General features: G+C 41.8%; 1 protein-coding gene across 1 annotated transcript; it reads right to left on the bottom strand.

The window, feature by feature from the left end:
• Nucleotides 1-389: 389 nt before the first annotated feature.
• Nucleotides 390-3,472, bottom strand: LOC120973369 (uncharacterized). Its single transcript, XM_073506785.1, has 11 exons — nt 2,993-3,472; nt 2,744-2,899; nt 2,442-2,645; nt 2,134-2,355; nt 1,757-2,042; nt 1,465-1,637; nt 1,149-1,349; nt 937-1,065; nt 747-772; nt 593-668; nt 390-506 (listed from the first exon to the last, which is right to left on the bottom strand). The coding sequence occupies exons 1-11, from the start codon at nt 3,470-3,472 to the stop codon at nt 390-392; spliced, it is 2,070 nt and encodes a 689-aa protein (XP_073362886.1).
• Nucleotides 3,473-17,078: the final 13,606 nt, after the last annotated feature.

Here is a 17,078-nt window from a genome sequence, read left to right as displayed (position 1 = left end):
CACGACAGCCGAGGTTGATTCTCAGGCAAACAAAAAGGAATTTATCAAAAAAAATTCTTATTGTTGAATAATGCCAAATCAAATCAAAAAAATATGCAAAAGTAAAAAAAATGAATTACTCTTCCATGACAGAAAAGAATGAACACAGCAGCAAAAAACATTAAGGTAGAACAAATGAAGGGAAGCAAAAATTTATTGGTACGAAACGTATAGTCTGACTGCATTACACATACACAAGTATGTGTGAGCGACCAAAAATCCACACAAAATCCATGGTATCGTGCTTATTACATGAATGATAGAAAATCAAAGTTGTCCATGCCGGGAAGCGTGCTTCCGGACTTAAAACAAACGACTAAAACTAGAATCTTGAATCATGTATGATGTCTTCACGCCTTGCTTTTCTTTGCGATGTCGCGGATTTTGTTCTTCACACATTCGAGCGTGTTGGTAGGTGAGAGAACCAACTCGGCGACGAGACGCCTTCTCCTTGCATTAACCGTGCCCTGAAATTTTTAGAACAAGGTTTAATGAATAGAAGTTGGTATTATACGACAATTGTACAAGTGTACGAACAGAGAGGACAAATTACCTGGGTAGAATCGGCGGTCCATCGATCCCCGTCCCAACGCTCCATAACTTCAATCACAAAAAGGCCACAAGAGTTCCTAATATATATGCAAACATTAGTCACCGTGCACACGAACATGTCTTTCGTAAGTAGAAAATGATGAACCATAACTCACCCGTCCTCTTGTAGTGGCATGTCGATCTGAGGTATGATAGGCCACTTAGTGACGTCTAGATATTTGCCAGGTGTAATACGATTTGCCTCTTCCATATCAATTGCTATTGCTAGTCACTATTTGAAAGAAAGTAGTAGTGAGAAACCATATGACATTTCATATGAAGAATGCTCAATGTTGGGGAGAGTACCAGTGCTTTCACAGTGTCGAGAGAGAACTCGAGAGGATAGAGCGAATCAAAAACTCGGAATTCTTTCTTGAGGTTGTGCATCACCACGGTGATCCAGTGTGTATTGCCGACGTTCAACGGGATAAACGACTAAAATGTGGAACACATTTGTAATCAGATGCAATTATGCTTGTTGAAATGAGTGTTAATGAACTAGTAAGAACATATCGTACCTTATCACGAACGGTATACTCGTCCAGAACCCTACATACTGCTCCAGCTCTGCTCAGCGCACTATCCATGTTGTATTTCGACGGTTTAGGGTTGTCTCGTGCCTTAGCATGATCAACAAGGTATTTGGACCTCCAGGCTGGACAGAGGTGCCGATCATGACCAACGCGCAGAGCCAAATGTGTCTGATAAGCATCGATAATCTGCGTAAAATAATAGAACATTTTATTTTCATAGGTGACAGCTAGATTATGCACTTAAATAGCAGGACATGGTAATAGATCCTACGTCATCCGCCAGCCATGTATGCTCAAGTACCGGTCGTATACTCTCCACAGTCACAGAGGTGCCACGTTCATTGTAGTAAACTCTTTTTTTCATATTCTTCTCAGACCGAGCAGCTGCCTCCACAAACGTAACAGCAGCATCGATGAGTTCCGGTGTCAAATCGTCCTTAACAGAGCCTTCCATGTCATTGTCACTAAACAGAGCTGCATGATAAATTACGAACGTCACGAACGGTGAGTACATGAAATGGTAGTAAATTAAGCTCTAAGATAGCTACTAACGGTACCTCTAGTTGCGGTAGTGTTGCCGGATGGCTTAGTACCGCGAGCGCTTCGCTTGCCGGGCTTGTCAAGTTTAAAGGGGGATTCAAATTTCTTGGGAACAGTCCGTCGGCGCTTCCCGGATATAACATCGTCTTCTTTTGCGGTTGCTGCAGACTTTTTCCCCTTGCTCTTACCCACCATCCCGTCGATAGAACTTGCAGAAATGTCAATGTCGGATGATTCTGCTCGAGGAGAATTACCTACAATCCAAGGGTTCTCCGGTGTTGCGCCGCACTCATCAGTAGGCTTCGTTGTCTGGTCAACATTTAACTTGGCAGGTGTTTTCTAGTTAACAAAGAAATAATGTGATAGGTTCAGTTAACAAAAATGAAGATGCATAATTGAGACAAATGAAGACAAATAAATGAAAACATACTTCCTCATCATCGTTGTTCTGGTTTACAACAGGCTCGTCAGGCTGTGTCAAATCAATCACCGGCTCTAGACCGTCAGAGTCATCCTTGTACACGAATTCTTTTTTTTCTGGCGGACCATTCTCAAAGGAATCCACTTCTAGGTCGGCATCGTTGTTGCCGGAAGCCGCAGCAGCCGCTGGCTTGTACATCACACCATTTTGGTTCAACTTCTCTAACAATCTCTGCATTACATAAAAAATATTAATTAATGTCGGCACGGTTTTGCAACTTCAAAAATGTTGTAAACACAGAATTAAGGGTGTGTCACCTCGGCTACTTGTTCCGGTATTTCCTTCATTTGGCTGCGTATGTAATCCATACACCGCTTCATGATGAGGTTCATCATCTCGTCCGCGTTTGAGGCTAACTTGGACTTCTTTGCTGCACCAACGGGGGGCTTCGTTTTTGGCTTTTCTGGTTCGGCTACTTTGCGCTCGTGCGCCCTATACTCCTTGGTTATGTTGTCTTCAATCTGCATGTGAAATACAAGTATATGTGATCAATAAAAATATTAATACAACTAATTATGTTATATAAAAGATTTAAGAAGTACCCAACATAATGAATTACCTTGATGTTACCACGGCCACGGCCGTGGTCATAATCAAACTTGTCTCTCCTTGAAGCTGCAGCTTCAGTCCAATTCCTCATTAGAGGTTCTATGGACAAGCTAGGATTGAATGCGCATTCACCTTCCAGAGGCTGAACCTTCTCCCAGTACAGGTACTGCATGAATATGAAAAATTACAATTAGTACTATACAGCAGGTAAATTAGCAATCATATTTTTTTTGCAATGGTACAAGTCTGAAAGGTGTACCTGCAGGAGAGCTAAGTTCCCTCTCGGCCATTGGCGGAGGTGTTTGCCTTTCCTCACGTTGCGAAGGCAGTCCAGCTGAACCCGGAGGGTGAATGCATTCCAATTAATTTTGGATATACGGTTCACATCGTCCACCAATGCGTAATATTGCTTTGGTACAGTCTTGCTCGACATGGGAGCAAGAACTATTCCAAGCAACATGAGGACAACTCTCCGAAGGAAATCGACGTCGGCAGATTTATTTTTTGTGATGTCCACAATCAGATCATCGATGACTATGTTACCTGTGGTCTTGCTCAGGAATTGAGGCGGCACTCGATCTTTAACATCCTCACCTTCCTCACCGAGAATACCTTCTGCCGACAGTCCGTGGTTCTCCAAGGCCAAGATGCACTCAACATCCACGGCACCGAGAGACACTTCGCCAACCAAGTCTTGTACAATGAATCTGCCCTTGCTAGGATCAAAAATCTCAACCATGTACCGGATCAACAGTGTACGAATCTTCAGCGAAGGTATCTGAAGCATGCTATGGAGTGGTGTTTCGGCAAGTGCGGCCCGTTGACCGGAAGATAGACCGGCAATAAGTTTGCACCATCTTTCAATGGCGCAAACAATTTCTCCGTTGAGTTCATCCATCCTGTTAAAAAAATATACTTGGTTATAGTACCATAAATTATGTAATCAGCTTTTTTCCTAACATATTGTTGCATAAAACATAATAATGGAATACACTATCCCACAGTAGATAGAAAACTATACAACATAATTTATTCATACTGAAACATTCAACAGAGACACGTGCAGCACATAAAATGACAGTTTAACAAGTACTTATTTAACCAATTAGTTTCATAATAAAAAGCAACATAATTTATCTAATCATTTATTTTCATATGGTACTGTACAAATAGATATAAGAATCGGTGACAGTGCCTAATTAACAGTAAATCAAAAAGAAAAAAAGAAATTATGCATACCGGAACATGCATCAAACAAACGTGCAACACATACAATATTAGTCGGCGTCTCATAGTTGCAACATGCATGTCTTAGGGCATTGCTATAACTTAAAGTGACTATGCTATAACTAACACTGATTAAAAATTGTTGTTTATTCATCAATCCAACCTAGAAGTGAAAGACAACAAACAACATGCAGAAACTAATTTGCAATCGTAGGGCTATCTAATCAAATACACACACAAACAAATCTAGTGTCATAGGCCTATCTAATCTAATACACGCACAAACAAAAAAATCTACTCCAACAGATGTAATGCGAAGATTATGCGCTCATTAATCTTAGTCCTATCGAATCGAACACACGCACAAAGAAAAGCATCATGGATGCGGTACGGTTGCCAACATACTGGATCGCTCGATGAAGACGGAAGTTGTCGGCGTTGTAACGTGGACGCAGTTCGTCCACAACGGCCAGCACGCGCTGACGATCTGGATGTTCTCGACGATCTTGCTAGGGTTGGGCCAATGCTAGGGACGCAACTGTCGTCGACTCGGCGGTAGGAGCCGTCGTAGACGACATGAAAGACGATGCCGAGACTATATAGGAGGAGGATCTCCTAGGTCGTCGTAACCACCAGGGAAAGAACGCCCGTGATCTTTGCCTTCCTTGGTTGAGGAGAGGCAGTACGTGCTCCTAAATTAAAGGGATAGGCTTCCCACACTCGAGTTTTTTTTTGTAGATTCCGATCCGGGAATTGTGTAACAAATCGCAGCTGCTCCTCTCTGAGCGACGAGGGGCTCGTTTCATGTACTTTTTTTCTTTTCTTTTTCATATTAGAAAATTTTGATATCAAATAATTATTTCAACTCAACCAAATGGCCCCAAATTTTTTTCACACAATGGGATGACCATGGACATCATGCATGCCAATTCTCATCGATTTCCGACACTCGATGCATTTACTAGGATTTTGCCGGCGAAAAGAACCCGAAACGCTGCCCGGACGTGACGCAACGTTCGTTCGGTGTCAGGAATGGCTCACATGTTGCATGGGGGCCTACATTGGGCATCCTCACATGGTGCCAAAGTTTGGTGTGATTTCATGCAGGCCAGCACATAACACATGTGCAATCACCATCATTCGGGTCTGCCAGAGGGGGAGCCCGAAGGACGTTGTTTTTCTGGACTCGACCAAATGGCCCCAAATTTTTTTCACACAATGGGATGACCATGGACATCATGCATGCTAGTTCTCATCGATTTCCGACACTTGATGCATTTACTAGGATTTTGCCGGCGAAAAGAACCCGAAACGCTGCCCGGACGTGACGCAACGTTCGTTCGGTGTCAGGAATGGCTCACATGTTGCATGGGGGCCACATTGGGAATTCTCACATGGTGCCAAAGTTTGGTGTCATTTCATGCAGGCCAGCACATAGCACATGTGCAATCACCATCATTCGGGTCTGCCAGAGGGGGAGCCCGAAGGACGTTGTTTTTCTGGACTCAACCAAATTGCCCCAAATTTTTTTCACACAATGGGATGACCATGGACATCATGCATGCCAATTCTCATCGATTTCCGACACTCGATGCATTTACTAGGATTTTGCCGGCGAAAAGAACCCGAAACGCTGCCCGGACGTGACGCAACGTTCGTTCGGTGTCAGGATGGCTCAGATGTTGCATGGGGGCCTACATTGGGCATCCTCACATGGTGCCAAAGTTTGGTGTCATTTCATGCAGGCCAGCACATAGCACATGCGCAATCACCATCATTCGGGTCTGCCGGAGGGGGAGCCCGAAGGACGTTGTTTTTCTGGACTCAACGAAATGGCCCCAAATTGTTTTTACACAATGGGATGACCATGGACATCATGCATGCCAATTCTCATCGATTTCCGACACTCGATGCATTTACTAGGATTTTGCCGGCGAAAAGAACCCGAAACGCTGCCCGGACGTGACGCAATGTTCGTTCGATGTCCGGAATGGCCCAGATGTTGCATGGGGGCCTACATTGAGCATCCACACATGGTGCCAAACTTTGGTGTCATTTCATGCAGGCCAGCACATAGCACATGTGCAATCACCATCATTCGGGTCTGCCGGAGGGGGAGCCCGAAGGACGTTGTTTTTCTAGAGTCAACCAAATGGAATTTTGAAAATAGAATGAAAATTGTATTTAAGAAGTGAAACAGAAGACAACATACATTCATGGAATTTTGATTTTTATAACTATAATAAGAAATAAAATACAAAACATATACTTCAATTTTGAAACTCTAAGAAGAAATAACATAGAAAAAATATATTTGATATACCTTTTTTGAAATAGAAAAAAGAAAAGATATATTATAATAAAGATGAAACATATTATATTGCATTTTTTCAATTTTAATAGTGTGAGAATAACTGAAAGAGTAAAAATATATTAGATTTTAAATTATTCTACATATAAAAAGAAAATAAATATTTGATTGAATAAGTGAAATATAAGACATTAATTTTTCGTACACATTGAATAAGTGAAATATAACACATTGAAGCAGCTCGGTTTTAAATGTGGTAATAATCTGCGCGCGGGTGAGGCTGGCCTGGGACGGCCCACCCGAATTAGGCCCAAGCGAGCGTCGCGCCGGGCACATCCCAGCGGTGCTGGGAGTTTAGTCCCACCTCGCTAAGCGAGGCGAGCTCGCACCGGTTTATATACCGGGCTGAGCTTCCCTTTTCAAGTTCCTTTCTAAAGCGGGCAGCACATTGCCTAACCCTGTCCGTCCCTGCCCAGTGGGGCCTACTAGCTGCCTATTATCACAATCTGGCGGGCCTGCATCCTGGCCCATTAAATGATTGGATTGCTAGTCGTATGCTGGCCGTATGCAGCTAGTAGGCTGGCTTTTTTGTCATATTTCACTTTTTGCATTTGTCACCATTATTTGTTGTTCTTCAAATCACCTCATAAAAGAATATAACACAACAATTTTTCACACATTCATGAATTTTCTAACTGTCAGAACAAATAATACAGAAAAATATATATGTGATTCAAAATTATTTCAAAGATAAAACTAAAAAGAAATATTTTAATTAACAAGTGAAATGAAAGAGAATGTATTATCTTGCATAATTTGAATTGTAAAACTGTCAGAATTAATGAAAGAGGAAAAATAGATTTGATTTTCAAATATTTGAAATATATATAAGAAATGAAATACGTAAACATCATGGCAATGCACACATTTCCATTGCAACCAGTAATTTAGGCTAACTAGGATTGTTTTCAAACACAAATGTGAGATTATGATAACCTTGCAGGGTTAAGCTATGTATTTGAATCTAGAACCAAATTAACGCAACCTTAGAGTTGAAGAACTGGCTGATCCATATATCAATAATAATGCTCTATTTTCACTTCAAGCCAGCATAAACCTATATAACCAAAAGCCAGCATGGCCTGCAGTCTACCTAACCCATCATCCTAGGCTTACAAAGTTCACGAGCACCGCAAAATAACAGCAACAACTACTAAAACATCGCAACAAAGTAAAGGCCACATCTTCAGCAGGAAGTAGAGTCTTCTTTTTTATCCTTCCAGTCTTGCCACGTTGATTCTCCACCCCTGCTTCGATGTGTACACTTCACTTGCTACTCGCTCTAGCAGTCTTGCTCCCACCTCCAGCACCTTTTTTGTGGCTCCTTTGTCTGCAAAATAGATCAATCAACAATCCAATGGCTCATTAGTTTGATTATAGAGAAAGTAGAAATTGGATTATTTTTGAAAATACAAGGATAACATATGCATTACATTAACAACTCCATTACATAACTTAACAGTTTGAACACATCACATTTGCACTACATAAACTTCATCAGTGCATAACTTAACACTTACTGCAGTTCTCTGGGTTTGGTAGCATGGAACTATATGAACCAACGTATTAAAAACTAAAGTATTCTTGCGTATACATATGAGATAACATGGTTTGACTAAAACAGAGATTTTTGGAGTATTCACAATAGATACAACTGTTTGGTATGCTGTAAATTGTGCTGCCTAGCCATTGCATTTAAGCACTCACAAACTCTGTTTTTTTAAAGAGGCTACATTTTTCATGCAGAGAAATAACTATAGTTTTCCCAATACTGCAGTACTAAAATCACATTTATTAGGGGCAACCAAACAGCTCACTGTAAATAAAACTAACATAATCTCAAATACTGAAGTATTCTCAAAGAACTTAGAACATAGTATGCTATCAAATGGGTCCAAACTGACTCACACAGATAGACTAACTGAAGACACTGACATGCCATCACTCTGTTTTCTTGTCCTTCAACTTGTTGATGCACTCTGAGTGACGAATGCCCATACGGATGTAGGTCTCCGCTTCAATCGGCATGGTCCTGTCTCCGAGCTGCGGCATCCCTAGACCCACAATCTGCACGTCCGCCGGCTGCTCCTGGACAACATCATCCTGCTCCTCCTCTCCAGCACTGTCGTCCAGCAGCAGAACAACCTCCTCTTCCCCGCTCCCATCCTTGCTCTGCTCCACATCTTCGCTATCACTCTCATCCTCGCTATGCTCCACATCTTCACTATCACTGTCATCCTTGCTCTGCTCCGCATCACTGTCAGAGTGAACATTGGGCTGATCAACCGGAGCAGGCACCGCGAGCAACACTTCGACAAGATCTGGCACTGGAATAGGAGGGGCGCGGCGGCGCGAGCGGTACATGTACCACCTCGCACGCTGGCGCAGATCCCGGGAGTTCTCCGCTTCGTTCATAGCCCAGAGGAAAACCTGGACTGGAACAACTCCTCGAGCAGGACCAAACAACGATTTCTTCTCATTGCCCGTAAGCACTTTGATGAGACCCCTACCATGGTCGATGAACATCTGCAAGCTGGGAAACCAGCTGCACATCTCCTCCACATTCGCCCTCTTCTCCAGATCGCCCTGATAGAACTTCCCAACTGCCTCCTCCCACTTTTCTTGAGCGCGGCGGCAATCACTTGCCGACCGCAACCTCCTTCCCTTCTTGGCCCCCATCGCCGGCGACGCCAGATGTGAGATTTGAGCTCACGGAATGAATGGGGAACAGAAGCAAAGACCTAGGGTTCATATCTGCCAGATGAAATGGGGAATTTTTTCCCTCTCCAGCTGATAACCACGTGTGAGGCCAGCCTGGTACGGCCCACCCAAATTAGGCCCAAATCAAAGCCGCGGCGGGCACTGTCTCGGGGTGGTGGGAGTTTAGTCCCACCTCGCCAACGGAGAGGAGCTCGCACCGGTTTATAAACCCACCTGAGCTAATCATCTCAAGTTCCTATCTAAAGCAGGCAGCTCATTGCCTAACCAGTCTCTCTGTGCCCCGTTGGGCCTACCAGCAACTTATATACATTCACCGCGGGCCTGCATCCTGGCCCAATGGGTTACTAGTCGTATGCAGGCCGTGGGGTTTCATATAAATGTTGTTGGTAGGTTGGCATTTTTTTATTATTTATTTAATTTTTTTGCATATGTCACATGTCTAATTTTTTGCATATGTCACATGTCAAATTTTGCAAACAAGTTTGAATCATTAAAATCAAATTTTAAATTAAATATAAATTTTAAAAATATTAAAAATATTTGGACCAAACATTTCCACCATGTGAGGATACCCAAAGTAAATTTTTAAATTTGTATTCAATTTTTTTTGCATATGTCAAATGTCTAATTTTGCACACAAGTTTTAAACAAAATATGTCACATGTCTAATTTTTTGCATATGTCACATGTCAAATTTTGCACACATGTCAGCACCACCTCCAAATCACCTCAAATTTGGCACACATGATATCTTGCACAAACAAAGCTAGTTTTCCAAGGTATTAATTTTTTTCTAAATTTTTTTGAATTTATAATGACCTCTAGACTGACTGGTCAAAACATCGGTCTATACCTCAAGGGGGCATTGTAAAGTATTGTTTTTTCAAATTTTATTTCATAGCCATGTTTGGCACATGTGGGTCACCATGTACAAGAAATTTTGGGTGATTTGGAGGTGGTGGAAAAAATCACGTATGTTCAAAAACTGGCTTAAATTAGACCAAATGGCCCCTCCGGAATGCGATGATTTTTTCGACCACCTCCAAATCACCTCAAATTTGGCACACATGATATATTGCATAAACAAAGCTTGGTTTCCAGGGTTTTAAATTTTTTCTAATTTTTTTTTGAATTTATAATGACCTCTAGACTGACTGGTCAAAACATCGGTCTATACCTCAAGGGGACATTGTAAAGTATTGTTTTTCCAAATTTTCTTTCATAGGCATGATTGGCACATGTGGGTCACCATGTTCAAGAAATTTTGTGTGATTTGGAGGTGGTGGGAAAAATCACATTTGTTCAAAAACTGGCTTAAGTTTAGACCAAATGGCCCCTCAGGAATGCGGTCATTTTTTCGACCACCTCCAAATCGCCTCAACTTTGGCACACATGATCTCTTGCACAAACAAAGGTAGGTTTCCAAGGTTTTATATTTTTTAATTTTTTATTAATTTATAATGCCCTCTAGACTGACTGGTCAAAACATCGGTCTATACCTCAGGGGGGCATTGTAAAATATTATTTTTCCAAATTTTCTTTCATATGCATGATTGGCACATGTGGGTCACCATGTTCAAGAAAGTTTGGGTGATTTGGAGGTGGTGGGAAAAATCACATTTGTTCAAAAACTGGCTTAAGTTAGACCAAATGGCCCCTCTGGAATGCGGTCATTTTCTCGACCACCTCCAAATCACCTCAATTTTGGCACACATGATATCTTGCACAAACAAAGCTAGGTTTTCAAGGTTTTATATTTTTTTGAAATTTTTATTAATTTATAATGCCCTCTAGACTGGCTGGTCAAAACATCGGTCTATACCTCAGGGGGCATTGTAAAATATTCTTTTTCCAAAATTTCTTTGAAATTTCTAATGCCCTCTTATATTTGTTTATAATGCCCTCTTATATTTTATTTGAAATTTATAATGCCCTCTTATATTTTCTTTCTATTTTTTGAATTTTTTTAATATATAATGCCCTCTTATATTTGTTTATTTTTCAGTGCCCTCTTATATTTGTTTATTTTTTTTAATGCCCTCTTATTTTTTTTTGAATTTTTTATTTATAAAGTTAGGTTTCCAAGATGGCTAGGCTGGCCCATGCTTTTACTTTTGTTTATTTTTTCCCTTTTCCTTCAGTTTACATAAAAATTACCTGAGCACTCAAAAAATAAGATAAAAATTACATGACCCCTCAAATAATAACATTCCAAAAATTCAAAAGGTATTTTTATCAAACACATCTTTTTGAATATTTATATTTTCTTTTCTTATAAATAAGTGACATTTTCAAAATTCTAATAAGTAGGGTAATATAACTTTATTAAAAAATAAAGTAGATCTTATTTCAAATTCCTTTTTTTTGCACACATTATTTTTAACTAGTATTACATTACTCTTCTAAATTTACATTTAATTCCTTCACACTTTGATGATGGAATATTTGCTCTGTTATTGCAACATTGGTTCAAATGATGGAACATTTGATCTTTTTGCTTATCCAAATTATGCATTGATGGAATGTGTGAGGATGAACAATTATCAGTAACTTTACGAAACCCCATGTACTATAATTCATGACAGCCAATTTGGAACATTGCCAGATTCAATATTTGGTATAATTGGCACATGCGCACAGCATGTTGCACTTGCCCACAGCATAGACAAGTGTTGCAGCATGTCTGAAGCAACACTGAAGCGCCATTTGTGATCATTACACCATCGAAACAACAAGTAAACATGAAGGAAGCACTCACCACCAATAAAGTTAAGGCCACACATATATAGATAGCATTCTAGGTTACCACCACAGGTACCAGGCAGTTCACAACAGATCCAATTCAGACACACAATACATTACATTACATTAATAGAGGTAGTTTCCAACCAGTACAGACCCAGATGCAGCTTTCCAAAAGTAAAACATCATCAAATATACTGATGATGAGTACGGCTTCCAGCTTCTGATGATCAGCATGATGTAGGACTAGAGGTTAGGGTTTCTCAGGACCTTCAGGAGGGCAGAATGCTCAGCCCTGATCTTGTACTCATCACTGGAGATCGATGTAGCCCGGCAATGTTCCATCAGATGCTCCAATAACCCAGACCTGGGCTTGGGCTTGCTGCAGAAGGGGCAGCGGTACTTTTCCGTCCTCCAGTTGTGGTACATACCAGGTCCTTGGGCCCTGATCTTCAACACCACCTTCTCTTCAAACGACTCGACGTTCCCCTCGACCACATCATCTCCAGATTCGTACTACACACATTAATGACTGACATTAATACATTATGCATTCAAATACTATAAACACGTAATACTAACTCAATGCACAAATAACATTTCAACTAGGCCTTACCTCATACGGCTCATCTTCATCAGAGTCATATGGGTAGAACCCAGTCTTGTCCCACTTCCTCTTGTTGCCCACAAGATCCTCTTCCTCCTGCTATATTATCAAACAAGCACATCAATTACAATGAATTGAATTGCAGTTCAAAGAATGTCATTACAGACAAAATTGTGAATGTGAACCACATTGGTATGTTGCAAGTGACCAAATGCTTTCCTTATAAATACAGAATCTAAGCAATCAATCAACAGACAAATGCTTTCCTTCATAAATGCTAATGAAAATCCAAGCTGGATTCTTGACATTCCCTGGATTAACCCAACACTTTTCTTTTGAGGGAATCCCCCCCCCCCCACACACACTACTTAATGGAAACATATAGTATATTTTGTTGCTAGGATCCTGCCTTGGAATGTTTACTTCATAGTTATACAATGGTGACATCCTAGCTGCATATTTTTGTAATTCATCATAAGTATTTGCACAAGACGAAAATCTCTGGCCAGGTTAATTTTATGAGGCTGGACAATAGGCCTGCCTACAACATTTGGTTTATAAAATTTTGGGCAAGGACAATATTTCAAGGCCATGTTACTGTTTTTGAGGCCACCCTTCTGCAATTGTAAAGTGAGTTATCTCTTAGCCCCCTAAATATAAAATTACATCCATTGCTACTAATTACAGAAGCCAACTACAAATTTTAATATGCACAAATTACTGTTTTGGGGATAATGCAGCAAAGCTCCTACACATATTAACATAATGCAGTAGTTAATTAGGTACAACTTCAACTATAAATGCATACATCTCCAACAAACATCTAAAATTTCATTACTTGCCTAAACAACAACAAATTATATTATAGATGAATCTTGTATCATCTAAACCAATTCATTGGCACATCAAAATTAATGCATTCCAAATCAAATATGTTTCCATCCAGTATCATTGAACCACAGATCAAATCAAATAATCATATATGTCTGCAGCATTGAAACAGATCTAATAATCATATGACGTCTATCTGACCTTAAACTCCCCCTTAAATAAGGTATTCAACCTCATACTAATTGAAATCTAACAAGCAAAAATTCCACTACTAACCACTGAAAAAACCCCAAGGTGCTTTTATCTCTGAAGCAACGGCATTGGAGAGGATGTTCAATGCTGTAAATATCTCTGAAGCAACGGCAAAATTCCACTACTAACCCAAACTAAATAAGCATAGACTGCCCCTTCCCCTCTCCTTCAGAAGCCCCAATCCAACAAAAACAAATCCAGCCCTTGAGAAGCTCTTTTTGATTAACATGACAACACCCATTACATGAGCACATCCTTCACTATATTTACAACCAAACTAATGCACCATCTAATCACCTCAGGTGGACATTTTCCAAAAACACAAGGACATGCACAACCCATCTCATAGCCTCTGCCTGACAGGCATCAATCAAGCATCAAAGAACTGCAACTATGACAACATGCATCAATCAAGCATCTAAGAATTGCAACTATGACAGGCATAATCCCTAGAACTAAGCATCCATTTAATTAATCATCAAGCCAAAGAACTAAAGCAGGCACCAACCCAAACCAATAGAGAAGTATATATTTGACTAATCCATCGTCTAATCCTCAAGCCAAACACCTAAAGAATTGCAAAAATTCCACTACTAATCTAATAAGCATCTGCAAAAACCCATCCCTCAATCGGGCTACTTCTAACCTAGTCTAATAATTATATGAGGTCCACCATTCTTGCACGAATCAAATACACAAAAACCCTAATGCAGAGAAAACCCTACATCCAATAAATCTAACCAAAAAACCTTCTGGCCACAAACCCTACAATCTAAAAACTACCACATTAAAGTGATAAGCACATACCTTCTGCTCCGCCTGCTCCTCGCCAGAGCCGGCCTCCACCTTCTCCACCTCGTGCGCCTCGCCAGAGCCCGCCTCCACCTTCTGCGCCTCGCCAGAGCCCGCCTCCACCTTCTGCGCCTTGCCGGAGATCGCCAGAGCGGGCGCATCTGGCTGGACTGCGCCGCTGCAGCCCGCCCCCGCCTTCTCCAGATCTGCAGCGGGGGGAGCACCGCGCTGGACGCCGGCACGTCCCCTCACAAAGGTGCCCGCAGCGACCTGCCGCGCCTGCTCCACCAGATCTGCGCCCCAATCGGGGCGCTCGCCTCCTGCGTCCGCCATGGTGATGGAGAGGATGCGGTGAGGGCGACGAGGAGGTTGGAGAGGAGAGGTCGTGGGGAGTGGGGAGAGGGAGACGATGCGGCGGGGGGAAATGGTAGGCGATGCTGCCGGAGGTGGTTGCCGTCCATATTTATATGATGGGACGGTTTTGGAATCTACCCGTGACACGTGCTGCCCCACGCGCCGGCGGCTCCACGCGTGCACGAAACGCCGCCATATACAAGTACGTATATGGCCGGGCATACGATCTAACCGGGCCCGTACGGGCCTCCCAAGGCTCCTCGACGGCTATACGCGGGGGCAACAAAGACGATCGTGCCCCTCGTTATAAACCGTTTTTGGTTCATCCTGGCCGTCGATGTGTTTTTCCACCTCGCGTTCAGCCCGGGGGGGAGCACCAGAGCAGAAACGCGACTGGATTGGCCGAGTCTTGGCTGCATCATCTGCCTTTTAGGACTATATTTTCATGCCCTATAACAGTCTGTAACCTACTCTTCTGCCTCTTTGTTCAATGAAATGTTCAGGTGGGTAGTTTGTTCCCTGGTCACCATTAAAAACACATTTGATTGGACTGCGTGCAGTATATTTTCATCAGGGATAATTCAGGTTAGGGAGGGGAATTGCATGCCTAACACATGTACAGCACAAAATTGACTAAAACACAGTTCACCTGCTACAACCAAATGAACCATTTTCTTCTTCCTAGGGGACTAGCTAGGCAATTACTGAAAACAGAAATGTACACTCAACTGGATTTCCATGTTGGGATGGCGGATATGTACCTAATTCAGTTCAAATAGAAATGTTCGTTTAGATGCATACTATTGCAGAGTTGCGGTAGTGTAATACTATTGTTTATCTGAAATGCAGGTGGCGTATTTAATCGCTAACTGCCAGATCACAGAGCGGCCGGTTGAATATGAAGCGATCATGCTTCCTCTGTTTGCTGTTAACCGATTTGATAGGTCCAATAGAATAAACATGAGAACAATAAAACTACTGTACTCTGCGAAGTTGAAGAGCAGGAAATGTTACTTTTCCAGTGAAAATCCGTCCATGATTTTTAAACATCACGCATGCATGCTCAAGGATTCCCTCTTGAGCTTAGTTTCCTGGGAATTAGCTCCCAGCGCCCAAGGGATCTGAATAAGCATCACCGTGTTAGATATATGTTCCTGTTGCACCAAAAAAAATCAGAACAGTTTCTGGACATATTAGTACTTGTGTGATGTTGTCATGCAGCTTCAAGTCTAAATCTTCTATTGTTTGGGAGTGGCGTCACTCACGGGTGTCATTTTTCTTTCTTGAAGGCGTTGTGATGGCCTTCATCTGCGCCCATCTTCAAGCTCAAGGGAAACCCTAGGTCTGGTTCTTCGGATTGGATGACGACGGAGTAACGGTGTCTTCTCCTTCATGAAGGTGCTATCTTCTTCGCTTGCGGTGTCCCTGATGATGACTTTGGCGATGTTGAATACACTGGTTGTTCACTCTGCCTCTCCTGTTGGGTCTTGGTGGGTTTAGCTGTGTGTATACCCTGTTCTGGGCCGAGCATCCCTTGTTCCTCTGCTTCGGGCATCATGTTCGCACCTCCTTGCATTTGTGTTATGTGTTGTACCCAATTTTATACCCATTCTAATTCTTTCTATCATGAAAAGATACGCAAGTTTTGCGTATGTGCGAAAAAAAGATGGGGGCTCAACTACAAGTCTCTCTTCCTTATACAATTATAAATTAGAGCTCCCTGTAATACATACTACTGAAGATGCAACTCGAGATCTCTAAGCTTCCAAGGCAGAGGCGTTGTGTTGTACTAGTGATTTAGTACATAAAACATACTTTGGCATGCTTTCAAACTTTGCAAAAGTAGATTTCAGACACGCAGTTACCATTTACATTGTGAGTGTCTCAACATAGTCCATGACATGTTTTCTGATGTGCCTTCATCAATATAGCATGGGTACTTTGGAAAACAAGATGATTGTGATAGATTTCACAAGGATGGGGTGAGGAGAGTGTTGACGTCCTTATAAAATGGCTTAGTCTTTTATAGGATAGATCGATTTGTGTCTATGAGGCCTGTCCCAGTGATTAACTAGTATTGCACTTCTGAGCTGAGAATACAGTTGAAAGGGTTATATAGTTCAGCTATACATGTGAGAGATGAGATATTAGAAGAATACTGAATAGAGGATTTTTAACGTACTGTGGTACTCTATGGGAAGGATCGGTGCACTGGCCAAATTCTAACGAAGACCCGTTGACGGTGTCCTGAATTAGGGGGTACTCACCACGTCGGCCTGCCACTCATGGGCCGGTCGAGGACCCACCGGCAGTTGAAGAATGGGCTGTGTACCTCTGGGCCCCCTCGTAATCAAGATGGAATCCTTTGAAGACTTGGCGTATACTCCAAGACATATTTGAATGATCGGCATGTTATCCCTAAATGTAGCCGACATACTTGTAACCCTA

This window comes from Aegilops tauschii, chromosome 2 (assembly GCF_002575655.3).
Source record: "Aegilops tauschii subsp. strangulata cultivar AL8/78 chromosome 2, Aet v6.0, whole genome shotgun sequence".
NCBI classification, from domain to species: Eukaryota; Viridiplantae; Streptophyta; class Magnoliopsida; order Poales; family Poaceae; genus Aegilops; species Aegilops tauschii.
The sequence above is the reverse complement of the archived record's forward strand: the minus strand, read 5'-3'. Positions and strand labels throughout refer to the sequence as shown.